Here is a 27,999-nt window from a genome sequence, read left to right as displayed (position 1 = left end):
GCTTTCTTTAGAAAAGCTAAACTTTAATTACTCAGGTAGTTTTTACAATGAAAACAGGTACCTGAAGACTGGTCTTAAATGCTCACAACTGTACAAAAGACAATACAAACCCTGCGGGCGACGAGTGGCCAGACATCTCCTGCTCCCAGGCCTTGGTGGACCGGCCCCACCCTGCTCTCAGCCTCGCTGGGTGCCACCTTTGGTCCCCGCAACCTCGTGGGGGTGGAGAGAGCGCTACACTAGCAAGGAAAAGCCCTCCCTCATGGTCAGTAGAATTTAGGAAAAAAATAAAAAAAGATAAAAGTCTAACAGGCAGAGCTGTCGCTAAAATTAGGCAGTTATAACTTTTTTGGTTAACTTTAACATTCAAAAATGGAATATTGAATCCAAAAAAGTGTCTTAAATCACACAAAAGGTAACCCATATTAAAATTTAAAAAGTAAGTCCAAAACACCCCAGAGAAATGAATCTAAAGCTTCGGCAGGCTGGGGCTCGGCAGCACGTCAAGGCCGGTCCCTCGGCAAAGCCAGCGGTGTTGTCCCCCGGAGCCTGAGTCAAGGCCAGCAGGGGGCGGCCTCTAGGACACGTTGGCCATGGGCTTGTACTTCTTGAAGCGCGTCCACTGGCCTGTGGCGTAGTTCATCTCGAAGACCGTGTCCACCAGCATGGTGGTGCTGCCCTGGCCATCTGACTTGGGCAGGTCCTCAGTGTGCTCACTGAGCTTGATCTGGATCACGTCGCCCTGCTCCTGGCACGGGTTCTCTGCAGACAGCAGGGGCTGCTGGGCAGGGTGCCTGGGGCCAAAGAGCCCAGCCCCCACCCCAATGGGGCCCACACCCCTCCACCCGACTAGGGCAGGCCATGTTGACCCACCTCGGGAGCCAGCCATGAAGCCCAGGATGAGGGCCTTCTCGGGCCGTGTGACTTTGTTGGCCGTCTTGAACATCTCCTGAGCGGCAAACATCTGCTCTCTCTGCAAGTGTGGAGAAGGGGTGTGGGTGCCTGGGCCCCGCCAGCCGCCCCCCTGCCACCTGGAGGCCCATGCCAGGCACAGCTGGCATCCCCACTGCAGGTGTTGGCCGGTGAGGCTGCAACATCTGCCTGGTGGCCTGTGGTCCCACCAAGGCGCACATACCGTGAGAGACAGGTTCTTCTTGGGCTGCTGCTGGGTAGGGGGCTGGGTCTGTGGAGCCACCATGGCCACTGGCGGCGTCTGGGCAGTGGGGGTGACGGCCGGGGGTGTGGTAGGCGTCAGCGGTGAGGAGGGTGCTGTGGGAGTGGGCGCGGGTGCAGCCGGGCTCAGGCTACTGTTGTACATGGGTGCCCTCTGTTTGAACTGCGCTGGCAGCGCAGGGCTCGGGGCACTGGGCTCCTCAGGTGGCCGGCTGGCCTGCAGGCTGGCTTCCCGGGAAGATGGGGCTGCAAGCAGAGTGAAGCCTGGTGAGGGTGCCAGTAGGGCTAGGGACCTCCACCCTCCCACCCCTCCCAGAGAAAGTGGACAGACTGCTCCAACTCCCCAGGCCCTGACTGCTGACCCCGTCCTGCCCTGGGGCCCACACAGCGCCTGAATTCCGCGTGCTTGCCTTGAGACTGGCTCTGTGCATGCCGGCAAGAGGCCCTCTGGCCACAGCTGGGGCAGGAGCCAGGGATAGCACCTCCAGCCAGGTGATGGGCACAAGCCCCCAAGAGTCCACCCTCTAGCCAGAGCTCTCAAGCCTTTCCAGACCAGCAGATAAGATTTCCAAGCTCTGGTCAGCTCCTGGCCTGGTAGGCCAGGTTCCCCACCCTGGGCACTGGTGAGAAGACCAGCAAGGCCGCCTGACCCCAAGGCCCACTCTGGCTGCCTTCCTCCACGGGGCCAGGTTCCTGGCAGGCAATCCTGAGCCCAAGGGAGCAAAAGCCTCAGAACGAAAACCACTACCTACCTTTTCTTCAGATACCTTCTTTCTGATATGCTGAGACTCTTAGGGGACCCTGAGGTGCTGTAACCTTGGCAACCCCCTCCTGCTCCCAAACGGGGACTCACTCCTGTTGGGCTGTACAAGGAGCAGCTGTCTGCTTCTCCCAAGGAAGGGCAAAGCAGGTGAAAACTTTGGGTTTATTTCTTGAAACTTGTGCTGGCCAGGAGGGTCTCCCAACCCCAGGCAGCACCAGCAGGACTGAAGGAGAAGGACGTAGGACAGATGTCCTGACACCTGAGGAAGCACCGTGTGAGCAAGTCCTGGGAAGATGCTGCTCCCTCCCTGGTGGGCACTGGGGAGGGCCTCAGGAAGGCTGACCGCGGCACAGGGTGCCTGTCCTGGCTGAGCTGAGGGCTCTGAGGCCCTGCTGCCCGCTCACCTGGTGGAGTCTCGGAGCTGGGGATGTAGGATGAGGCTGGGACCACGCTGGGCGTAGCGGGCAGGTAGCTCGTGGACGGCAGCGCGGGTTCATTGTTCAAAGACCCGAGTTTCTGGAAGACAGTTTATGGGGCCCTCCCAGAAAAGGCTCGGGTCTCAGTGCGTGTTTTCCCCAGACGCTGCACTGTGCTGGCTCCTCCGTGGGCCTGGGCGCCTCACCCGCAAGTGGACACGAACCTCTACCTCCATGGGAGGGCCCACTCGACCCTAGAGCAGGACACTGGCAAGGGACTGGGCAAGGGGACATCTCCAGACCACAAGCCCTTGTGCTTGGCAGGAATGGAGCCCAGACCAGGCCCTTCCCTGTACTGCCCCGACCTGGAGCTGCCTCGGAGAGGAGGAGGGGGCTGGGCTGCTCCTGTTTGGTCAAGGAGCCTCCCAAACCAGCAAAGAAGAAAGTTCAACAATGTTTTTTCTTACCACAAAAGCACATGATAAAAGGAAGACATGCTCACTATAAGAAAATGAGAAAAAAAAAAACTATGCAATAGGAAGGAAGTAACCCATTACACAGAAATGACCAATGGTGACAAGGCCTTCTCCAGGCCCTGCCTGTGGACCTATCGCCACAAGCCGCACATGCACAGTCTGCGCAGATGAGACTCCAAGAAGTGAGCTGCGCTTGGCTGTCCAACCTCCTCCACGGCAGGCAGGACCGATCCCCACGGGCAGAGGTCTTGTGCACAGTGAAGCAAACTGCCTCGAGGCGCCACGTCTGGCAACCCCAGCCCGCCAGTGCTCACCCTCCCCAGCCCACCCTCACGCCCGCAAGGCAAGCATCACCGCCTCCGCTGGACAGAGGGGAAACCAAGGTGCAGTGGAGAAGAGGCTCGCCAAGGAGCCCCTCGAGCAGCACATGTGGCACATGCGTGTTCCAAAGCGGGCTGCCAGGCCCATGTCAGGGGCTCTGGCTGGCACTGCCTCATGTACATGTCCACACACATACATACCTGTACAAATACATATGTATATATACACACACACAAATTCTCTGACAGGACACATTTTAGTGCTAACAATCAGAACAAGAGAGCACCCACTCTGGCTGCGTGAGGTGCTGGAGGGAGACACTGGCAGTCATGGGAGGTGCTGCGGCTGCACTGAAACCCTACCTGTGTGGACACCAGGCCGGCTGCGTAGTCTGGGGTGGCATTCTCAACGACTGTCTCTTCCTTGGCTGGCTTTTCCACCACTTCTGCATCTGTTGACAAAGCAGAGTCCTCGTCAGTGCCCACCTGGTTCAGAAGGTGCATGTGTCACCCACGCGGGCTCAGGACAGTCCTGAAACACTACACCAAGCGTGCACTTCAAACACGAGTCTCCAGGCGAAGAAAATGAGCCCTTAGGAAATGAGTTAGAGATGATCTTGTTGAGACGTGAAAGGCATCAGTAAGACAAGAAATGCAGGCTTCCAGGAGAAAAGGAAGAGGAACGGTCAGGAAGCGTGGCCCTTTCCCTGTGCCTGGCAGCCCTCGCTGAGCCTCCCAGCAGCACAGCGCCTCTCCCTCCGCAGACCCTGACAGGAAGCCCGATTACGCACCCAACGTCTTCCTCCTTCTCTTCGCCTCTCGGCCAGCACCGACCATATCCAGCTCAGAAATGTCAAGCAGCTGCCAAAACAGACAGAAACCCACCCTAAGTACAGTGTAAGGAACACCAAGGCCAGGCTTGTCGGGGCCATGACACCAGAGGGGACATGCCCACCTTCACTCCCCTCTCCTTCCGCAGAGGCGTCCTTGAAGGTGGTATGGGGGTCCGATTCCCGGCAGGGCTGAAGACACTGGGGGTGGTGGGACTTCTGAAGGGCGCCTGCTTTGGGATGCCTTTGAGTGGGGCTGCAGAGAAGACAGTCAGTGGTCAGTGGCGATGACCAGCAGGGATGGCCCAGGACAGGGCTGCCCCAGGGGAGGATGGTGGGGAACGGCTTGTCTCTCACCACTTGTATGTTCTACGCTTTTCCATCACGAGCAGAGGCTGTGCCGCCAGCGTGCTCTGGAGGAAGGAGACGCCTGCCTGCTTGCCTCACCCACTGGCACCCCTCAGCAGGCTGAGCCCCATTCCCATGGATTCCCTGCGTCTCTATGAGGGCAGGTGGGGGTGACGTCCCCAGGATGCCTGCAACTCCTGTCCTCGCCCTGGAGTGAGGGTCGGCCCTTCCCCTGCAGTGAAGCGCTCGGCGTCGAGCTGGCCTGCCCAGAAGAGTGAGGCTGTGGGAAGCAGTGATATCACAGCCAGCTTACGACATTTTTGCCAAAAACACTGAACCAAAACAAAGCATATCTGCAACCACCTGCCCTAACACAGAGTCTTTATCAGCACAGACAGCACTCAACCTCCACTTCTTTCTTGTGCCTCCTGGTGAATGGATTTGTTACTGGCTAGATGCCCACACACTCTGCAGCCAGAATCACCCTCCCCATCTCCCCAGACCTGGTCCCACATCTGTCAAGAAGTCACTCGACACTGGGGGACGGAAAGGGATCTGGCTCATTCCCCAGCCAGCAGGCACCTCCCCATTACTGGCACCAGGACCCGTCTCAGTGCTCAGCATGCAGACACAAGGGGCCACTCGCTCTCAGATCCCACACAATGACCCAGGCGCACTGCACAAGTGGCTCCTTCTCAGGATGGCCAACAGGACCAGGGCAGAGAAGCACCCACTACACTACACCGTCCAGAAGCTGGGTCAAGGACATGCTGACTGCCGCCCCTGTCCTCAGGGTGCCTCACTGGGGCTTGGAAAGGAAGGTGAGGGAAACTTTCTCAGGAGGATGAACATGCGGGGGCAGGCAAGGACAGAGAGGGGCCCATGTCAACCTGATGTGCTTCCAAGGCACTGGGGCAAAAGCCTGCCCTGAGGTGATGGGGCCAGGGGACTACCCCCACACAGTGACAAGTCAGCCAGCACCAAGAGGGCAGTTCCTACACGAAAGCTTCAGGACCGTGGCTCAGCATGTGACAGACGGCAAGTGAACCGACAGGACTGGGCCCCAGAGGCTTTCTTTTTGCCTCCAATGGGCATGCACGTCTGCTTTGTTTTCATGTGACCTGCCTTCTCCACTGTGTGGCCAGCCCTCGGCCCTGGGGAGTGAGCAGTGCCAGGGCAGGGAGGGAAAGGGCGCCCCGGAGAACGGCTGTGCTGCCCTCTGGCCCTTTGAGTTGTTTGTCTAGTGCCTTCAGGAGGCGAGCTCCAGGGCAACCCATTTTCTCATCATAAATATCTGTTCTGCTTATGTGCACACGGGGCTTTCTGTTCCCAACCCTGGAGCAAGGATGAAGGTGCAGGCCTAAGAACGTGGCTCTGGGCTGACTGGCTAAGTCAGTCTTGAAGCTCACGTGAGGAGCCGCACCCCCATCCACAGGCGGCATCACTTTTGCTCCCCACCACGGAGAAGCTCGGAGCACAACAGCAGCACCTGGGGCCAGCGCGGCCGAGTAGGACCTTGGGCACTAGGATGGGAGCAAGCGCAGCTGTGTGGCTGCCACACCCACCTACAGCTGCCACAGACAAGAGAGAAGCAAAAACTTGTATTTTCCTCAAATTCTGGTCTTCGTCATCTTAGCGTGTTCATGCATATCCTTCCAGGTCCTTCTGTGAGTGTAAAAGCTTCTGAAATTAACACTGAGCTCTCTCCTCGCATCACAAATGCTCACCAAGAGACCTGGAAGGCAGCTGTAGGGCCTGTTGCCGATGAGATGCCAACATTGCAATGACGTTGCTAACAAGAAAAAACAGTACCTTTTAGCTGAAAGCTTCCTATCTGACAAGTAACAGACAGCTCTGACCCATAAGCAAGCCCGAAGCAGGAGGAATCCTGAGGCTCTCAAGCCTGCACACACAGCAGTACGCATGGGCCACAAGGGCAGGACGAGTGCAGCCTTACTTGTAGTGTCCATCTTCCGGAGCAGCCCCCGGCCCTTGGCGTGGAAGGGCACCCCTGCACTCCTCTTCAGCTGCTGGGCAGTCTCGGTGGCTGTAAGAAGGATGCGTGTGTCAGTCCTCATCAGAGTGACAATGCACCTTTCACTGCATGTGGATTATGCCTCAATCAATCTGAGTGACAAAGAAGTATGTTTTTTAGGTATTCACACACAAACACAGAGGTCTGTTTTTCTAAGTATTCACTGGTTCATTGAGAAGCCTACAGGAGCTGAAATGTTACAGCTACACTTTCTGTGTAGAAAACTACTTTCAAGTAAGTAGAGCTGTGGGGCTGTACTTCCCAGGAGACGACGGGCAAGCCCGGCACAGAAAGCAGCAGCAGGACTCCAGAGGGGTCTGAGAAGGGCTTACTCTCCCCATAGCCTGCTGGAGGGAGGCCTCGTAGGGGCCCCGTGTGAGGCCTAGAATCAGGCCATGGGGCCTCCCGGGCAGCCCAAGTGGAGTGTCCTCACCTATCGACATCAGGCACAGCCTAGCATTTCCCATCACAGATGCATAAACATGAGGAAGGAAACGAGATTTTCCTGACACGGCTTAGAGAGGGACAGAGCCCTCATGCCCAGCACCAGGTTCTGCCTCAGGAAGGCAGGTGCAACTGCTGACTGCATGGAGCGGACTGAGGAGCCGAGCAAAGACCACGAAAGGCTGCCCAGTGGGCCTGAGGTCTGGGCTGTGTCTGGCCAGCTCCGTGAAGCTATAGAGTAGTGCCAGCCCCAGGACGTTGCCCATTCTGAACCATGAGTCACGATGGCTACTGTGTTTTATTCATATTTTTTGAAAACAGGGCATTTATGTAGTAGTGCCCCTTATCCATGGTTTTGCCTTCTGCCATTTCAGTTACCCAAGATCAACTGTGGTCCAAAAATATTAAATGGGAAATTTCAGAAATAAACAATTCTAAGTTTTAAACTGCATGCCATTCTGAGTAGGGATGTGAATCATCCCTTTGTCCAGCGTATCCACACTGTACACGCTACCGGCCATGAGTCACTCAGGAGCCGTCTCGGTTATCAGATCGACTGTCACGCTATCACGGTGCTTGTGTTCAAGTAACTCATATTTTACCTAATAATGGCCCAAAGCGCAAGAGTCGTGACGCTGGCAATTCAGATGTGCTGAAGAGAAGCTGCAGAGGGCTGCCTTTAAACACAGGACATGTGGGGTTTGGTACTATCTGGTTTTAAGCATCCACTGGGGGTCTTGGAACATATCCCCCCACAGATAAGGGGGGACTACAGCATGTTATTAACATCAATTCCATAGCCACTCAAAATACAACAGCTTACTGAAATCTGTTCGCTATTTTGGTTGAAGGAATCAATTTCCTTGCCTTTTTCCCAGCAAGTATCTACCATACACGTTTTATAAGCCTCTCTCTAGAAAACATTGATAAAATGACCAAACATCTTAAGGTCAAATTGAGATCATTTGCCATGAAAGAACAAGGTCAAGTCACAGGAGGAAGGACCCAGCCTTTCGAAAGCCTTTTGAGGCTGCCTGTCCCACCACGCGTGAGACTCAACACAGACTTCATTTTTTAACAAAGACTACAGACACTTTAACCTGGAAATTCTGAAGTTTCTAAAGCAGATTTTTAGAATGGACTGTTTAGGATAGCAATAAATAAATTTCTAAAAAAATAAACCCCACTATGTTCAACTCTGTCCTGAAAAGACAGTTTTAGGTACCATAAAATCTAAAAGAAATCTAAAAACAAAAACTACAGAAATAAGACGAAAGCATGATTTGCTCCACAGTCAGTTTTCCCAAATCTGCTGGACCTCCAAGGCAGAGGGCCCCTCAGCCAGGCGCGCCCACCCTCCAGACCCGCAGGAAGACGGCAGCCACTTACATTTCTGCAGGAGCTCTGCCCTCAGCGTGGCGCTCTTCGGCTTCCTTTTTAACTGAAAATGTTTTACTGGGGGAGTGAGGGGTCCAGCGAGAGTCGTCAGAGCATTTTTATTCAAGTACTGGCACTCCAGCGGCAACATGGCCGACGCTTCGCACTCATTCACTGCTCAGAACCAACACAACACGTTAGGAGGTACGTTTCCCTTACACAGGCACGATTTTCACAGCTAATAGGAAAAGACAACCGAAAATGTAGTTTCCTATTTACAGTTGTAGAGCTTCTGCTTCGTTTTCAAAACAGAAAACAAGTATCCACAAAAATGACTCCCCAGTTTCGGCTCTGCCATCACCGTCATCACCCAGCAATCAAGGCCATCACTGTGGGCTGAGGGTCCAGGACTAGCAGCCCATCCAGCTGCAGGGAGCCAGCAGAATGCCCAGGGAGCTTTTTAAAGGCACAGCACCTGGGCCCTACTGAGAACTGCTGGGCGCAAGGGCGTGAGGGAGGAGGGTCAGGAATGTCTCAGCTTGAAAGTTGTAAGCCTTAGGCACCACAGACACACGTCAGTACAGCTATTATATGCATTTCCAGAGCATCAGAAGGTTTTGCCAAAATATGCCTTAAGCAGCAGGAAGAGAAAAAAAGGTCTGTGGCCAGCAAGTCTTCCCTCCTCCAGTCCCCATGGTCCCGGTCAGTGGCCTCTCCTGCACCCTGCCGAATCCTGGCCCTCAGAGGCGCCCAGGCACGCTTCCTAGGCCTGTCTGTCCATCCAGCAGTTAGGGCTCAAGAGAAAACGCTGGGGCAAGCAGCTCCTGCTGCCTCGAACAGTTGATGAGCTAACCTGGAGGGAAAGCACAGCTGAACCCACCCCTGCTCCTCCTGCCCGCCCCGTGCCACCCCCTCTGGGGGAGGCGAAGAAGCCAATCTGGAGCGGAAGACAGAGCAGGCCTTTCCCGCCACCCAAGAAACGTCAGCCAGGTGGGCGCGGACCTCTTCTGGATCCCCATCAAGCTAACCACCAGGACAGAGACATCTTGGGTTTGCTTCCCAACGCTCTGAAGTACCTATTCGTGCATGTGCAGTTACAAATCAACTGAAAACCTACAGAGTAAGAGTGAGTGGTCACCTCGTAGGTAAGAAGAGGGTCGGGAGTGACTCGAGGGGACTGTCAGGCCACCAACCCTGCCAGGAGCATAGGGGCACAAGTTCCATCTTCAAGGGGCTGCCAGTTCCAATTCTCCTGACCAGGAGAGGAGCAGACCTCCTCATCTCACTGTGTGCTTTCAGCCCATTCGCAAACAGTTTTCAGTTCATGTTTGAACAGCTGAACTGCTGATATTTTCAACGCATGTTTCCAGCATCTGCTTTGCCGGGAATGTTCTAGGCTCTGGACACACACCCTGCGTAGGCAGAGCCATGTCCTCACGGAGCTGAGCAGGGAGATGTGTGAGCGTGAAAACAAGAAGTAATTTCAGACAAAGCAAGTGCAGTGAGGAGGGGGCCTATGGGCTGCTGTAGGCTTTTCCTTCAAAGATTGACAAAAAGCCAGATGGCAGCATATGGGGTGGGGGGTGTATACAGGTAACATTTTAGGAACCACAGTACACAAAGCGACACAGTCAAATTCATTTTAGAAAACATGTTTTCAGGAAGACCCAGTTCCCTCCTCTGAGCATAAACCAAACATGTATATGACGTACCCTTTTCTCTAAGTTCTCCTAAAATATCTTGAACGTTGGGATTCTGCTCTTCAAGATCCAGATTAAGAGAACCGGTATCAGGAAAGGACTTCAGAATGTCAGCTACCATGAGAACCCAGGGGTCCGAGTCCAGAGTGGCCAGCTGGATGATCTCTGTCAGGGCGCCCTTCATCTGCCGAGAAAGGAGAGATGATCGTCTTGAGCAGGATGCCAACAGCCCGCTGGGCAGTCACATGGCTACCCCCAACCCCAACCTGCCTGCCCCGGGAACCCATCGCCCGCTCCTCTGAGCAGCACTGCCACCTTGCATGTGAATGTAGGACTGGAGCTGAACAGAAGGGAGCATCTGTGCACTTGTGCTTTCAAACACAGAGAGGAGCCCAAAGCAGCGTCCAACCTCTACAGCAACTGTCCCCATGCCCGGCCCCACCCTCATGGAAACCTGTAGGCTCCCTTCTTCTGTGCCCCCTACCCCAGGACCATCCCGCTTCCCTGGGCTGCCACCAGGCTCCCCCAGGCCATGATGGTTGCAATGCCCACTCGCATCTAGTGCCCCCACCTCAGCCTGTTGCCTGCCCTCCCCTGGGGCGGCCGCACCTCCCTGCAGTGCCCCAGACAGTTCCTGGCAGCAGTTAGTCTCCTGCTGTACCGATAGAACAGGAAACAGGAAGGCCATCCAGGACGAGCTGGCGCATTCCAGTCCCTGCTTCCTTTGAGTGCATGTTGCTAAGGGTGTAAGCCAGGCCGCCACTGTCCCCCGTTGAGGAAACCTGCTGATGGAAGCGTCCTGCACAGTGACAGGGGAACACCAAGGCAGGTGGGTGACCTTGACATGCTCAGCAGCACAAAAGGCTGGGGTGTCGGCCACGTTTGCTGCTCAGGAAAGGGCATGTGCCTGGGCAGGCAGAGAAGGTGACCTGCCAGCCCTGCATTTGCGGAGACCTCCCACAGCACAGAGGATTGCCCGCAGGGGGCTGGAGTCAGCAGGCACTGGGATTCGGGATGGAAGGCAACCAGGAGAACAGGAGCCTCCTGGAGACCCTCAACAGGAGGAGCTGGGGTCCTGCATTCCCCACGGCTGGGCGACAGGCTTACGTTATCCTCTCTGGATGGCACAAGAAAGAGAAGAACCTGCAGCAGACTGGCCCGCCAGAGGACTAGGGTGACGAGGGGCCCCCACCTGTGCCTCTTCAATGCCTGGGAGGCTGAGTTCTCCACCCCGTGCTATTCTGCCCACCCTAGAGCCCCGCCTCCCAGGGATTGCTGTGGCCAGCGGTGTACCCTCCACGCCTAGGCACTGAAAGCCAGCAGGTGTCTGCCCCACTCCTGTTTGCCACATTTCCCCTGACAGGTGCAAATGGTGTGGAGCAGAGCAGGCGGTCACCAACCCACAAGGGGCGCGGGGTGCAAGAGGGTGGTCACTCCTTGTTTAAGCCTGTGTGCTACTGTGGTGTCCAAACCATGAGACGCCCAGGCCAGAACCCGAACACAGTCCTCCTTCCCCCTCCTCCCCTGCCCAATCCCTGTCCTCAGAAGACCTGCAGCCATCCACCTGCCACCTCCAAACCCCGACTGCCATCAGCTTGCACCCAGCCTCCACTTTCACCTTTGTCAGATCCATTCTCCTCACTGCGGTGCTGCGGATCTTTCAAAAATACAAACTGGATCCCTTTCATGCTTAGGCTTAAATCTCACTATGCCCTCAGGAAACAGGGCAACCTACCTCAAGAGGTCACAGACGTGGGGTGTGCCTGCAGCCTCACCCCCATCACGCAGTCTTTCAGGAATGGCCAGGCGGTAGGGGTCCAGTGTCCCTGCCCAAATAGAACTCCTTTCCATTCCTCAGACACACAGTCCCTCACTCCTGGGCCCACAGGGGCATACCTGCCATCCTCACCAGCACCACAGCCGTCCCCAACTCACCGTACCAAGGCCCAGTGCGTTTCCCACCCCTCCAAGGAGAGCACACGTGCCATCGAGGTTAAACCTTCAAGGTCCTGGTGTTTGTTACTCATACTGGGCACCTCTGGTTGGCCACATGCAGGGTCAGGTGCCAGCGGACCTGATTCTAAAAGACCACCTCTTGACATACATGGAATTATGTTCTTTTGGTATGTGGCAAAAACGGCAAACATTTACTTAACATTTGTGGCGAGGGACTTTTCGTTGTTGTTATAGAATAATGGCCCTGTCTACCACTGTCCCTCCCTTTTATTTAGCTAAACTATAAGCTCTGTTCTACATTAAAAACAAAAAGGCGTGAAATGAAAAATTTAACAATTTTACCTGTCACTTACTATAATGAGCTAAGGATAAACACATGTCCCTGGCAAGCTAAAATTACTTTAAAAAAAAAAAAAAGGCTCCTGTCTAAATCTGTTTCAGGCGGCTCTGTAAAGACAGCAGGTCCCACCCTCAGCAATCACTTGAAAGCATCAAGAACAGGAAGCAAAGACAGACTCTGAGTTTGAGTTTCCTGTCTGAGGAAACTCGGAATCTCCGTCTCCCAGATAACAACACAGGAGAGGAGAGGAGAGGCTGCAGACACAGAGTGGGCCACGAGGGCGGGCACCACCTCACGTGCCCGTGAAGACCAGAATCAAACAGATGGGCAATGACAAATGTTGGCAAAGGGGTAGAGCATCTGCAACCCTCCGACACTGCTGGGGGGGATGTAAAATGGTGCAGCCACTGGGGAAACGTTCTGTCGCTTCCTCAAAAAGATAAGCACAGAGTTACCACATGACCCAGCAACTCCTCTCCTGGGTATAGACCCAAAAGAACGGAAAACATTTGTCTACCTGAAACCTTGTACATGAATGGCTTTGTTCATAACAGCCAAAAAGTGAAAACCCCAAGTCTATCACCTGATGAATGCATGAATACAATGTGGTTTATCTATACAAGGGAACATTATGTGGCAATACAAAGACATACTGGCACATACTACGACATGGACTACCCCTGAAAACATTATGCTAAGTGAGAGAAGCCAGTCACAAAAGAGCACACAGTGTATGATTCTGTTTCCACGAAATATCCAGAATAGATAAATCCACAGATACAGAAAATGGAATAGTTGTTTCCAGGGGCTGGGGGAGGAGGGAAAGGAAAGTGACTGCTAATAGGGACAGGGTTTCCTTTTTTTTGAATTATTGCTTTTTTTAAAAAAGACTGGCACCTGAGCTAACAACTGTTGTCAATCTTCTTTTCCCCAAAGCCCCCTAGTACATAGTCGTATATTCTAGTTGTAGGTCCTTCTAGTTGTGCTATGTGGGACGCCGCCTCAGCGTGGCCTGAGGAGCGGTGCTGGGTCCATGCCCAGGATCCAAACCGGCGAAACCCTAGGCCACCAAAGTGGAGTGCGTGGACTTAACCACTCAGCCATGGGGTCAGCCCCCAGGGTTTCCTTTTGAGATGATGAAAATGTTCTGATGTTAGATAGTGGTGATAGCTGCACACAGTGAAAATGTACCAAAACCACTGAATTGTACACTTTAAAAGAATGAATCCTATGTGAATACCTCAATTTGAAAAACTGTATGAGGGAACAGACAGGTGGGAAGTACCTGAGAGGGCAGGGAGGCACGCTCAGCCAGAGTCTGCGGAAGTCTCCAAAGCTGGCCTCACACCCGGGGCTGCCTAGAACAAAGGGGCCCTGTCCGTGCCTAGAGGCAGGCGTGTCCCTGGCCCTGGTTGGGCACCATGTCCCCAGATGTCAGAAGTGCAAGTGCCCAAGAACCACAGCTGAGCCGTCTCTGGAGCAGGCAGCCTGGCAGCGGGCTGGCAGGGCAGGGACTGCAGCGGACAGTCCTGCTGAGCCAACCTGCGTCGGTGTAGACAAGGAAAGGCCTGTGTCCAAGGGACAGTCTCTGTCACGTGGAATAAAGCTCTGGCTCTCCCTGACACGAAGTTCTTGGAAAGAGCTGGGCTAGGAGGCATCTGCTTCAGTCAAGAGGAGTTAGAATCCTAAAGAAACTAGCAGAAGAGCAGCCAAAGAGTCAAACAAAAAGAAGAAAGGACAGCAAAAATGAATATTTACCAGATGAATGCTTCTACAGAACAAACGACACTTGTGACCGATTACAGTTTTAAGAATTTTTAAAAGTCTCTAAAATAAGGACATAAAGCAGAGAAATGAGTTCAAGACACAGCAAGACAACAGGAGGTGAAAAAAGCAACAGAAAAGACCATACCTAGAAATACACCTAAGATGTCATGAAATCTCTAAGAACATGTTACAATCATAAGGAGCCCTAAGAGGGCTTAAACAGATGACAAGTATGCTGCTCTCAACACTATAAAGACAGACATCCTCCCTCAGTCAGCCTCTAATTTTGGTGTGACCCTACTCAAATTCCAGAAAGATTTTCTCCACAGCATCTGACAATCTGATTCTAAACTTCCTACCAAAAAAATCAACAAAAATAAGAAAATTTAAAAAGACGAGAGAGATTAATCTTACCAGCTATTAAGATGTATTATAAATGCTGTATGACCAAATACGTTCTGTACCTCTCACTTTATTCCCAAATGTTGGCAAATGGATCTGATTTCAATTTGAAAAATAAGACCATAAAAGCACTAGAAGAAACCATAGAAGTCTTTCTTTTTGATGACTGCTAAGTGAGGCAAGCCTCAGTATGATTCTAAACCAAGGAGCCATAAAAGAATTTGTAAGTATTTTTTTACATGGAAAAACACACAGAAAACTCCAACCTCCATAAATGAAATCAAAAGAGAAATGACAAACTGAGAAAAAAATACTTGCAACTCCTATCACAGGCAATTAAAAAAAAGATACATGTATATAAAAGTACATATGCACACAGACATACAGAGGTTGATCCCATAAGTCAATAAGAGAAAGTTTGTCATTAGAAAAATGATTCAAAACTCTTAAAAATGCAAAGGATACTCAGCCTCATTCGACATAAGAGAAATGAAAAATTTAAAACTTGGATGAGACACACTTCCCACGTGTGAGACTGGCGGGGCAGAGCAGGGTGACTACTGTTGGCCGAGGACAAGTGGGACAGCGAAGCGCTCTGCAGTACATGCTCCTTAGTCCAACTGCCCAGAGCCAAGCTCTGAACCTGTCACTGCTTCCCGGGAAAGCGTGGGCATATTCCGCTCCGTCCCTGGGCCACGATCTCCCCCTCTGCACTAAGTTAAGAGCATCAGCTGGAACACTCATCTGCAGCCTCAGCACCAGGAGCAGCGTCTGGCAGGGGCGAACCCTCCCAAGCAGCAGGTGAGCGTACACTGACAACAGAAACTTAAATGGCCATTATCTCTACAACGTTTATTTTAGCAACATTCATCACCATTTATAACATATATCCTTTTTGGCTGGAGCAATTAGCACTTCTAAGAATAAATCCTCTTGCTATCTTGCACACCTGTGCAAAATGACATGCGCGCTGATAGAACTCACTGTAGCAAAAGACAGGAAACAGCTCCACGCCTACCAACGGGAGACCAACTAGATAAAGGAGGTGCTGCAAAACAGGACACAGGACGAGGCTGCCACATACACAACGACAGGGAAGCACCACCTTGACAGGCTTGTGATTAACGCAAACTGCTAGTAACTCACCCATTCCAGACGCTCAGAGCCTCCCAAAGAGCCAGGCAAGGTGGGGTGTTAGCGAGACACAGAAATCTCTAAATGAGCAAGACACAGGACTTGGCCTCAAAAAAAGCTCACAAAAAAATTCATTTATGTTTCACAAAAACGTACTGTTATAGGTTGAACTGTGCCCCTTCAAAAAGAAATGTGGGAGTCCCAACCCCCAGGACCTCAGAATATGACCTTATTTGGAGATAGGCCCTTTACAGAGGGGATCAAGTTAAAATGAGGTCATTCGGGTGGGTCCTGATCCCACGTGACTGGTGTTCTTAATAAAAAGGGGAATCTCCGACACAGAGACACTCACACATAGAGGGAAGACGGCCCAGTGACTGGAGTGACGCCTCTATAAGCCAAAGAACACCTGAGGCCACCAGAGAAAGGCACGGGCTTGACTTCTGGCTGCTCAGAGCTGTGAGGTGACACATTTCTGCTGTTCTAAGACATCCAGCTTGTGGTACTTTGTTACAACAGCCCTGGCAAATCAACCCAACTACCATGAGGCAAACTGGACAATATTTTACAAAAATATTAAAGAAAAAAAAGGCAGGGAGGTTAAAAACAAAAAAGACCGAATATTTGTGTGGCCCCCTCAAATTTATATGCTGAAACCCTAAATCCCAAAGTGATGATATTTGGAGGTGATTAGGTCATAACAGCGGGACCTTCATGAATGGGCTTAGTGTCCTTCTAAGAGGGACCCCAGACCTCTCTCTCTTCATGTGGGCACACAACAAGAAGCCTGCCTGCTGTCACAAGCCAGAAGAGGGCCTCACAAGACACTGGATCGGCCAGCTTTAGACTGGGACCTAGACTGGAACTTTGATCTTGGACTTCCCATCACCCAGAATTGTAAGAAAATAAACATCTGTTGTCTAAACCACCCACTTTATGGTATTTTGTTACGGCAGCCCAAGCAGACTAAGACACCCACCTTTAGATTAAATGAAATCGTCAACAAGAATCCTACCTTCAGCCAAGTTCTTGTGGGATGCCCTTGCTGTGTCTCTAGGGGGAGACAGATGTGTGAATGAGTAAGGGGGCTTCAGGTTCTTGCCAAGGGGGCAACCTGGCGTGGGCTGCTGGAACATCATGCATGCACACACATACAGGGCACCAAAAATCCATGAGAAAAGGAGAGACAGTGTGCATCTAAATACGTGGTTGGGAACCCTGGGCTCAGAACACAGAGAAAAATAAAACTGGCTCCCAATCTAACAGCACATCCGAGGGTGTACTCCTGATGCATCAGAGACCTATCTGTGAATGGGAGAACTACAAAATGAAGAGAAACAAAAGAAGCACATCTAATGACTTTCAAACAAAACTCCAAAACCACAAACTATAAGCCAAAAAATTTACTACTGTGAATTAAAATAAAATATTTCTGCTCAGTGAAGGGCAAACGGAAAAGTTAATAGGCAGGTAACAGAATGGCAGATGCAATCTGTAATGTTCAAGACCAGCAGTGCTTAATATCCAAAATGTACAAAGAGCCCCTGCAAATCAACAAGAGGACAGCAACTCCAACACAAACATAGGCAGATGCTACTAATAGGCAATGTACGAAGAGGAGATCTGAGAAGGCAACGAACACAGGGACAAATGCCCCAAAGCAGCAGAGAAACCCAAATGAACACGAGGTAGCACTTTCCAGGCACGTGATCTGCAAAAACAAAAACGTGGACAAAGCCAAGCGCTGGGTGGGGGAGGGGTGGTACAGGCCCCCTCAGGCCCTGCAGGTGGGAGTGTGGACATCACAGCATCACCGCTTAAGCAAACACATTCTATGACCCAACAATTCCACCCCTGGGCAGAGATTCCAAATAAATCTTCACGGCAGTCCACGGGAAGAGGCTTTGTGTCATGACATTACTCGCCGCGCAGAGCTGGAGGCAGCCTGCCATGCAGAGCTCAGGAGTGGTGTGCACAAGGACACCGACAGCGGGCGCAGCTGCGCAGCCCAGGAGTTGGCTTATTTTTCTGTAAAGGGCCAGACAGTGACTATTTTAGGCTTTGTGGGCCACATAAAGTCTCTATCTCATTTCTTTCTTTCTTTCTTTTTTTTTTAACAACTCTTAAATGTTTCAAACATCCTTAGCTCACAGATCTTATAAAAACAGGCCACAGGCTTTCAGTGTGCCGACCTTTGGATTAGACGAACTGCAACATGGTGAGTATTAAAAATAATGTTTTGCTAAAAACAACTGAGGTACGTAAGACAGCAGAACTTACATCAGTTAAAACATGCTCCAAATGATTTAAATCGATATTTTATCAGAGAAGACTTATGATGGCAAGACAGACAAGAAAAGATGCTCAACATCACTAGTCATATGGAAATGCAAATTAAACTCTACTAGAATGTCTGACGTTAAAAAGACTGTAACAAATGTTGACAAGGACAAGCAGAACGCTCACGCACTCCTGGCGGGAAAGTGAAATGATTCGACCACCTTGGAGAGCAGTTTGGCAGTTTCTTTACAAGTTAAACACAAACCTACCACAGGACCTGGCCATCCCTTCCCTGGTGTCTCCTCTAGAGGAACAACAGTCCACACAGGGACATACCCCTCTATGTAGCATGTCCGCACAGAGGAACACCATCAGCAGTAAAGGCTGTAAACTATTAATACACATGGCGCATGGGTGAAGCTCAAAATAATGATGCTGAGTGAAAGACGCCAGATCAAAAAAGCACCCTAGGGGCTGGCGCAGTGGCTCAGCGGTTAAGTGCGCATGTTCTGCTTCGGTGGCCTGGGGTTCGCCAGTTCGGATCTCGGGTGCAGCCATGGCACTGCTTGGCAAGCCATGCTGTGGTAGGCATCCCACACATAAAGTAGAGGAAGATGGGCACAGATGTGAGCTCAGGGCCAGTCTTCCTCAGCAAAAAGAGGAGGATTGGCAGTAGTTAGCTCAGGACTAATGTTCCTCAAAAAAAAAAAAAAAAAAAAAAAAAAACACTATATGATTCCATTTATGTAATATTCTAGAAAATGCAAACTAATCTATCGTGACAGAAAATACTTCAGTGGTTACCTTAGCAGGGGGAAGGGGATGGGAGGAAGGATTACGAAGAGGCAGGAGGAGAATTAGGGTGTGATCTGTTCGTTATCTTCATTGCAGTGGTTTTACAGGTGTGCACATGTCACATTGTGTACACTTTAAATACAGGCAGTTTTTGGCAATTATTCCTAAAGCAAAAAAAAGTCCCTACAATACACACTTTTAAAGAACACCTACAAAAAGACGTGTATTCGACAGAACAGAATGGTTGCTACCTATGGGGAAAGTGGGAGTGGGATGCGGAGATAAAGGATAAGTAAAACAGAAGAGACCTCGTAGAAAGGAAAAGGAAATCGGTAAATAAGTTTAACAACAGAAGAAGGAAGAGATGGAACAATAAGTCAGACACTATCCCGACTGTTACCTAAGAGAGGGAGGAAATTATTAGAAAATACGAAGAGGCTACACAGAAAACAGAGGGAAGTCTCAGACACACCTAACTGGAGATTCAGAGAGAAAAGGAAGGAAAAGTGGGGCAAAAGCAGTATTTGAAGAGATAATTGCTGAGAATTTTCTAGAACAGATGAAAGAGAACCATAATTTCGGGAAGCCCAACAAATTCTGTAGGATAAACTTTAAAACTTTTTCAACAAAACATGTCATAGGAAACTGCAGAACTACAAAGTGAAGCCACTGTCCTAGGCCAGTAGTCTTGAGACCAGGGGCAAAGCTACGGTCTGACAACATCAGGTTCTTGACTCATTGTGACGACAGTCATACACAAGAGGCACCATGGGCGCCTGATCACAGAAAGGAAACAAGAGAGGTATCGAATTCTGGGGGAACGGTGGAGTTTAGGCAAAACTTCAATGAAATGGTGAGTCTGTGTGTAAAAGGTCAGTATCAAAACTGTGACGTGGACCTGGATCCAGTTTCCTTGGAAACAACAAAGGTAAGAGATGTGGGTGAGAGGTTCAGACAACTCTTATCTGCACCTGGGCTGGAAATTGAAGCTGCTTCGCTGTGTCAAAGTGTCTTAGATCCTCCAAGCACAAGTGGGATGTTTCATTCTTACTGGTATGATTTCAAACAGCAGAGTTTCCAAGAACCTGTGATTTTAGACAACAGAGTTTCTCAGTGAATAAGACAGCCATAGTGGCTAAAAGGCTGCAGTGTCCTTGGGAGGAACACTGTTTCTTGCTCACTTTGCAGCTGGCCTTATCTATTTGTTATTCCAGCTGGTAAGTACATAATTATCCCAGTCACTGATTAGTGGAATTTCCAAGATTTCCCACGGTAGTCTCGTGAGTTGGATAATTTTATATATTAAACAGTTATCTCAGTCACCTCTGCTCTCCCTAAAACTTCCTTTGGTGCCAATGTCAAGGACCAGAGGGATCACTGGTTTTATCCAGTAGCAGCATTTATTATTTCCTCAAAGCCCTTTCAAATATAGCCAAAACCTTATCAAGTCAGTATTTACATTTTATGACACTTTGTTGTTAGCAAAACACCTCATATACATTGTCTCCTGAAAGTCTGCTTTGATTTTCAAGACATCATTCTGACTTCCCTAACTAGATAATAAATTCTTAGAGAGCAGGGGTCCTAACTCACTTCTGTACCCCTCTCACTGAATTAACTAAAATACTGGATCATTGAAACCTCTTTTCCTCTTCCCTGTTATTCGCTAAGAGCTGTTGTTTACTTAGCTTCTACGAGAAATAAATACATCACAAAACAAGTGTACTGTTTCAGGATTTCATTTGGAAACACAAGTTGCAGCAGATGTTGTATATGATGGTTAATTTTATGTGTCAACCTGACTGGGCCAGTGGGTGCCAGACATCTGGTCAAATCTTATTCTGGGTGTGTCTGTAAGGATGTTTCTAGATGAGAGTGAGTAAAGCAGATTGTCCTTCCTAATACGGGTGGGCCTCATCCTATCAACTGAAGACCTGAACAGAACAAAAGAGCTGAGTAACACGGAACTCCTCCTGCTTGAATGCTTGAGCTGGCACACTGGTTTTTTCCCAGTCTTCGGATTTGGACTGAAATATCAGTCCTTGAGTCTCCAGCCTACCAGCTTTTGGAACGGAACTATGCATCAGCTCTCCTGGATCTCAAGTCTGTTGGCTGCAAATCCTGGGACTTCTCAGATTCCATAATCATATGAGCCAATTCCTTTTAATACAAAGCAATCTCTCTTTCTCTCTCTATATGGCATACACAGGTATATACAGGGTACATACCCCGCCTCCCATTCTATTTCTCTGGAGAACCATGTGTAATACAGAGCGGAACACATAGAGCCAGTCATCTAGTCCCCCTGTATCCATGGTTCCGTGTAGAAAAGTTTAATCTTCAGAATGCTATCTGTAAGGGATCAAATTCTTAAATAACCAAAGAAAGATAACTAAGCTAAGTGACTTAGGATGTTTTAGAGTTTTTTTCAATATCAAGAATATAAATAAAAGTGCTTTTTAGAAAAGTAAATTACTCAGAATGGCCTAGTCCTTTTGCACTCTAGCTAACTGAGCGCTTTACTATAATTTTTTGTAAATATGGACAACCCCAAGAACAAACTATACACACACACACACACACACACCCCCCTAACAAAGAAAGCAAGCTGGTATGCCTATATTAATGTTGAACAAAAATAGACTTTAAGGACAAAATATTACCAGATACAGAGACCTCTGGATAAAGATCCATGGTTCAGTCACAAGGCAACTGTAACAATTCTAAACTAATATGCACCTAATAACACAGCCTCAAAATTTTAGTATAAAGCAAAAGTTGATAAAATTATACAGAGGAATAGACGAATCCATAACCATAATGGCGATCAATATACCCCCTTCTCACTAATTGATAAAATAATTTTTTAAAAATCAGAAAGAATATAGTAGACCATGATTAAACAAATTTGACCTAATGAACATATACTGGGCAACAAATCTCAAAACTAGAGAATAAATATGCTTCTCAAGCTCACTTGCAATGTTTACAAAAACTGGCCATACGTTTTGCCATTAAGTAAATCTTAAGTTGTAAACAACTGAAATAATATAGACTATATTCTCTAACAAGCACTCAATAGCTAGAAATCACTAATAAAAACATAACTAAAACCTCTCCCCTTCCAACATATGGAAATTAAGAAACATTTCTAAGTTACATAGGGGTTAGTGCAGAAATCCTCTTAGAAATTACAAAATATTGTCACTTGGTAATGAAAACACTACCAAAACTTGCAGGATGCAACTAAAGCTGTGATTAGAAGAACATTTATGGCTTTATGTATCTATTTTAGAAAAGAAAAAAGGCTGGGAAACGACATCAGCATCCATCTTAAGAGATTAGAAAAAGAACAACAAAATAAACAAAGTAGAAGGAAGAAAATAATGAAAGTGCAAAATTAGTGAAACAGAAAACAAACACATTACAGAAAATATTGACAAAGCCAAAGGTCGGTACTTTGAAAAGTCTTATAAAATTGACAAACATCTGGTAAGATGAATCAAGAAAGAAAAAAGAAAAAGGGATCACTGCCAATGCTTCTGATACTAAAAAGACAGTAGGATATTATTAACTACTTTATGACAATAAATTTGAAGTTTCAGTAGAAATAGTCAAACCCCTAGAAAAATACATCAAAACTTCATTGAAGAAGAACATAAAACAAAAAATCAATACTCAAAATCTTCCCACAAAGAAAATTCAGGTTCCCCAGATGGCATTAATTACTAAGTTCTACCAAACAGTTAGGAAGAAACAACCCCACTGTTAAACAACCTTTCCAAAGAAGAGGAAAACAGAGCATGAGCCACAGCTCCTTTTATAAGGGTAGCACAACTTCAACACTAAGATCTGACAGACAGACTTGGAAAGTAAAATTATACATTAATCTCATCCATGAACAGAGATACAAAATTTCTACACAAAATATCAGGACAACATAATCCAACAATATAAAGTGACCAAGTCAGGTTTACCTCGGGAATGCAGGTTGGTTTACAATTAATGCTATTCTATTAAGGTGGTGAGTTACACATTAATAGATATTTAAGCATTTGATAAAATTAAAAATTAATTTCTGTTCACCCCTACTAGAATGGCTATATATAAAGGACACATAGGGGCTGGCCCCGAGGCCGAGTGGTTGCGTTCACGCACTCTGCTTTGGCAGTCCAGGGTTTCACAGGTTCGGATCCTGGGTGCGGACCTGGCACCGCTCATCAAGCCATGCTGAGGTGGCGCCCCACACAGCACAACCAGAAGGACCCACAACTAAAAATACATACAACTACGCACTGTGGGGCTTTGGGAGAACAAGGAAAAATAAAATCTTTAAAAAAAGAAGGACACATAATAACAAGAGTTGGCAAGGATGTGATAAACTGAAACATTCAAAAATCACCAGTGTAAAATGTAAAAATGCTGCAGCCACTCAAAACAGTTTGGCAGTTCCCCAAAATGTTAGAGAGTTACCGTATGACCCAAGCAATTCCTTTCCTAGGTATATACCTAAGAATTGACCACATATGTTCATAAAAACGTGTAATGAGGGGCCGGCGTGGTGGCGCAGCGGTTAAGTGTGCATGTTCTGCTTCTCGGCGGCCCGGGGTTTGCAGGTTCAGATCCTGGGTGTGGACATGGCACCGCTTGGCAAAAAGCCATGCTGTGGTAGGCATCCCACATATAAAGCAGAGGAAGATGGGCACGGATATTAGCTCAGGGCCCGTGTTCCTCAGCAAAAAGAGGAGGACTGGCAGTAGTTAGCTCAGGTGTAATCTTCCTCAAAAAAAACCCAAAAAACAAAAACGTGTAATGAATTTTCACAGCAGCATTATTCATAATAGCCAAAAAGTGGAAACAACCCCCAAATCCACCAACTGACAAATAATTTATGAAGAAAATGTGATCAACACAATGGAATATCATTCAGTCACAAAAAGGAATAAAGTACCGATATAAGCCACAAGATGAATAAACCTTGAAAATATTATGCTAAGTGAAAGAAGCCAGTCACAAAAAATCACATATTGTATGATTCCATATATATAACATGTCCAGAATAGGCAAATCCATAGACAGAAAATAGATTGGTTGTTGCCTAGGGCCGGGGGGGCGGGGTACTGCTAATGAGAGCAGGGTTTATTTTTGGGCTGATGAAAATGTTCTAAAATTGACTAGGATGATGGTTGCACAACTCAGTGAATATACTAAAACCAGTGAATTGTGCATTTTAAGTAGGTGAATTTTATGGTATGTGAATTATATCTCAATAGAGCTGTTAAAAAATTCATGATTAAAATAATTTTTTTAAAAGTCTTCTGGCGATAGAAGAGAATTTCTTTAACCAGATTAAAGGTATCTACCAAAAAAACCCAGGAAACAATATTTATTGGCAAAACATTCAAAAGTTCTCCCTGTGTCATCAGAAACAAGACAATGTACTAAAATATCCTGGTGAGTACCACAGGCAAGAAAAAGAAATAAACACTAACTGGAAGACAGAAGAAAATAATAGTAACCGCAAAAAAAATAAAGAAGAGTCTACAGCAAAATTATTGCATTATTGAGACTTTGGCACAGATACTATTCCCAAACTCATCTAAAAAGAAAATAAAATTTTAACAGATAACATTTACAACGTGAAAAAATATGAAATATCTAGGAATATATCTAATACAAGATGGAAGGCCTCTATGGAGAAAATCATAAAACTTTATAACAAATATCAAGGAAGAGCTAAATAGAGAGATACGCCTATATTCACAATTTATAAGATTTAATATTAAGATGTTTTCATCTTAATGAACTATAAATTCAACTCGGTCTTGATCGAAATCCCAACTAGTTCTGTGTGTGTGTGTGTAACTTGAGGAGTGAAGATGAAATATACATGGAAGTGCAAAGGGACAAGGACAGCTAAAGCCGCTCCTGAAGAGTAAACCAGGAGGGTCCGATCCATCAGCTCTCAAGACTTACTGTATATAAAGTGGCATTAATGGGACTCAGCGGGTTATCAGTACAGCGATATATAAACAGCCTAAAGGAACAGAGTGGTGCCCTGAAGCAAATCCACAGCCGAAGTGACAGTGCAGATCAGTGGTGATGGATTAATTGGATATTCATGTGGAAAATAATAAAACTGGACCCCAGCTTCACATAATTATCAATTCTAGGTAGACTAAAGACTCAAATGTGAAAAAGTAAAACTGTACAGCTCTGACAAGACAACAGGGAGTCCCCCCACTCCCCGAGGCAGGGAAGCATATTCTAAACAAGACAAAACTGACCCCAGCGGTAAGGAGAAGAGAGGTACACCCGTCTAGCTACAGCTAAGAGCTTCTGTGCATCCAAAGATTCCATGAAGAAAGCTAAATTAAGCCACAAGTGGAAGATATTTGTTATATATACAAGTGAAAAAGGAAGACAGCTATCCAACATTTATCTAAAAAAGAAAAAAATTCCTACAAAGCAATGAAAAAGAAAAGAATCAGGAAAAAACCCAAAAGATTTGAACAGACAATTCACAAAAAACAAAAACAGTGAATAGACACATGAGAAGATGCTCGATCACATTAGCATTAAGGCAGATGCAAATTAAAACCACCAGACACCACCTTTACACAGCCTCCAGGCCGGCCAGCTTTGGTAAGGTGTTGATACGACCGACCGATGTGAAAAACAAGCTGACAAAATGCCATGACCCCCACAACGCCACTCCTAGATGTTAAAGGCACCTGAAAAAAAAAACGTTGGTAACAGCATTACTCACAACAGCAAAAAGCTGGCCACAACCCAACTATCTCCCTATGACAAAACGGATAAAGTGCTGCCTGCTCAGAGGATGGAACACTACTCAGAATGAAAATCAAACCACAGTCAGCGGCAACTTGGACGAATCTGTCAAGACGTCAACCAAAAGAAGACACACCCACACCACGCACACAAAATACACAAAATACACCATAACATGAAGTTCAAATCGGGCAAAACCAAACTCCACTGTTGAGAAATGCATACATAACTGATACAATTACAAAGAACGGTAAATAAATAAAGACCTCCCAAGGTGGGGGAGGAGAGGGGGAGAGGGTTGTGACCAAGAAAGGTGCGGGAGGCTTCTGAGGAGCGAGCAGGGTGCTGCTGCTTCACCTGCGTGAGAACCACAGACGTGTCACTATACAGTCCCTTTGCCATATTATTCGTTAAACCAACAAATGTGCACTTTTGTATGCGTTATATCTCACAACAAAAAACAATTATAAGCTATAACAATATAATAGTAATTCCAACAGTACGTAATTGAGAATGTTTAAACAACTATGCTGCCTCAATATTTTGAAAAACTACTTAATATTGCACGAAAAGCGATACAAAATACCCTTAAGGACAAAAACAGAAAACAGATCTCACATGCCCACTAATGAGAAGGATGCAAAAACATCAGCACGTTCAAAGAACCCAAAAAACAGACCTAAATATGTGAATACTTTGTAAGATAAAAATAAAATTAAGGTCGACAGTAACTGAAAACTTATACTAAGCCTAGAAAACCTGGGAGGGCCTTAAGCAGCAGGCGACTCCGGGCAGCACTGCCCTCAGGCCGCTGCCACTAACCCAGTTAAATCAGGACCGCATTTCCTACATTCGACCCCAAACTCCCGGCTCCGGAATTGGAGGCGCTAGCCGCTGCTTGCTCCCGAAAATCCGCGTCTGCGTGGGCGCCGCGCGGGAGCCGGCCAGCGCCCGGCGCTAACAGGTGCGGCCGGCAGCCGGGGGCTCGCGGCCCGTCCCGAGCCGCCCTCTGGCCGCGGGCTCCGCCTGCTCCGCCAGGAGTGCGGGGCCGGACCCACGGCCCGCAATGGGCCGCCCGCTCCCCGCGGAATTCGGGGCCAAGGCGCCCTGGGGGTCGGGGGCAGAGGACCGGCGCAGGGAAGAGCCGGGGGGAGCGAGGCCGGGGAGGGGGCGGCGGAGGCGGGACGGCGGGTGAGCGAGGCCGGGGAGGGGGCGGGGGAGGCCGGGATGTCGGGGGAGCGAGGCCGGGGAGGGGGCGGCGGAGGCGGGACGGCGGGTGAGCGAGGCCGGGGAGGGGGCGGCGGAGGCGGGACGGCGGGGGAGCGAGGCCGGGGAGGGGGCGGGGGAGGCCGGGATGTCGGGGGAGCGAGGCCGGGGAGGGGGCGGCGGAGGCGGGACGGCGGGGGAGCGAGGCCGGGGAGGGGCGGGGAGGAGGGGGTTGCGAGGGCCCGGGTCTCGGTCCCCGGAGGCCGGCCCCGCGCCCCTCCGCTCGCCTCACCTCGTCCACCGTGCGGCGCGGGAGGTGCAGCGTCCCGAGCAGCAGCTTGAGCTTCACGGCCGACGAGAGGCCGTGGAAGCAGAGGCGAATGTTGTCGATGACCGCGGCCGTGAGCAGGGACGCGATGCTGGGCGGCGCCCACAGCTCGTCCGTGGCTCCCAGCTTGTTGTGTAGCCACAAGCCGGTGTCGCTCTCCCGCATGGACGCCATCTTGGGGGGGGGAGAGCCGGCCTCCGCCAAGCCGGCATCTTATGAAGACACCTACGCGCCCGCGGTGAGGACCCCCGACATGGCGGCGCCCGCTGGGGCGGGCGCGGTGACGTCACCGGAGGGGCGAGGCCTCGGCGAGACGCGTCGTGGCGACGCGGAGGAAGGCCCGCCGGCCGCCGTAGCGTACCGTCCGGAGAGCCGGCCGCGGAAGATGACGCCAGGAGAGGGCTGTCGCGCCCTTGTGGCGAGCGGGCGTGGCGGCCGGCTGCTCACGGCCCAGGCTCGCTGAAGGCCGGGCGGCGGCCCCCGGGCGTTGGAGCTGGAAGTCGCCGGACGGGCGAGAAGGCGCTTGCCTGGTTGGCCGACGCCCGGGCGCGCTGCCCCCTTCGGGCCTCCACGCACACGGCGGCCGCGCCGGTGTCCCGCGCGGCGCCCCCTGGGCGGCCAGGAGGCGGGCTCGCGTCTGCTTCCCCTCGGCGGGCCCGGAGCGGGAGCGCGCAGGCTGACGGCCGTGCGGAAACAAAACGGCCTGCCTGCCTTCAGCGGTCCGAGTGCGCTGAGCCCCCGCCGGTGCTCTGTGCCGGGTGCCGGGGAACGAGAGTGAGCAGGGCAGGCCCAGAGCTTTGCTTGTGTTCGTCCCGCGGTCCGGAGGCAGGGGGCAGTGTCCGACGGTGAAGGTGGCGTGGGGGTGACGGGAGGGCGGTTCTGAGGCGCCTTACGCGAAAGGGACCTGGGCAAGCTTTCTCAAGCCTGGCCGGCGTCTCTGGTCCCCGGTGCTGCTGCGTTTGCCGTGCCACTGTCCCAAGAAGGGACTGAGGGTCAGCTGCGGGTGGCCTTCCTGGGGCCTGTCTGTTGTAGCTGCGTGGGAGACCCGCCATGTGCCTTGTGCCGCTGCGGCTTTACCGGCTCCGCTTCACTGCGTCGCAGAGGCAGCTTGAACGCA

The 27,999-nt window shown here is 49.7% G+C and overlaps 1 protein-coding gene across 11 annotated transcripts; it reads right to left on the bottom strand.

The window, feature by feature from the left end:
- Positions 1-2: 2 nt before the first annotated feature.
- Positions 3-27,992, bottom strand: NELFA (negative elongation factor complex member A). 11 transcript variants are annotated; one of them, XM_070264059.1, is made up of 13 exons: positions 26,171-26,642; positions 11,618-11,708; positions 10,544-10,999; positions 9,895-10,066; positions 8,195-8,356; positions 6,284-6,373; positions 4,104-4,234; positions 3,940-4,009; positions 3,512-3,600; positions 2,341-2,452; positions 1,136-1,419; positions 874-973; positions 3-762 (listed from the first exon to the last, which is right to left on the bottom strand). In XM_070264059.1, the coding sequence occupies exons 3-13, from the start codon at positions 10,568-10,570 to the stop codon at positions 578-580; spliced, it is 1,422 nt and encodes a 473-aa protein (XP_070120160.1). In that variant the 5' UTR covers positions 10,571-10,999; positions 11,618-11,708; positions 26,171-26,642; the 3' UTR covers positions 3-577. The 11 variants fall into 11 exon arrangements, with proteins under 11 accessions (XP_070120160.1, XP_070120161.1, XP_070120162.1 ...); XM_070264060.1 differs by lacking the exon at positions 26,171-26,642 and adding an exon at positions 11,818-12,906 and having other exon boundaries at positions 10,544-10,681; XM_070264061.1 differs by lacking the exon at positions 11,618-11,708 and having other exon boundaries at positions 10,544-10,664; positions 26,171-26,434.
- Positions 27,993-27,999: the final 7 nt, after the last annotated feature.

The sequence above is a fragment of the Equus caballus genome, chromosome 3, assembly GCF_041296265.1.
Source record: "Equus caballus isolate H_3958 breed thoroughbred chromosome 3, TB-T2T, whole genome shotgun sequence".
Lineage (NCBI taxonomy): Eukaryota > Metazoa > Chordata > Mammalia > Perissodactyla > Equidae > Equus > Equus caballus.
Note: the sequence above shows the minus strand (reverse complement) of the source record. Positions and strands in the feature narration are given on the sequence as shown.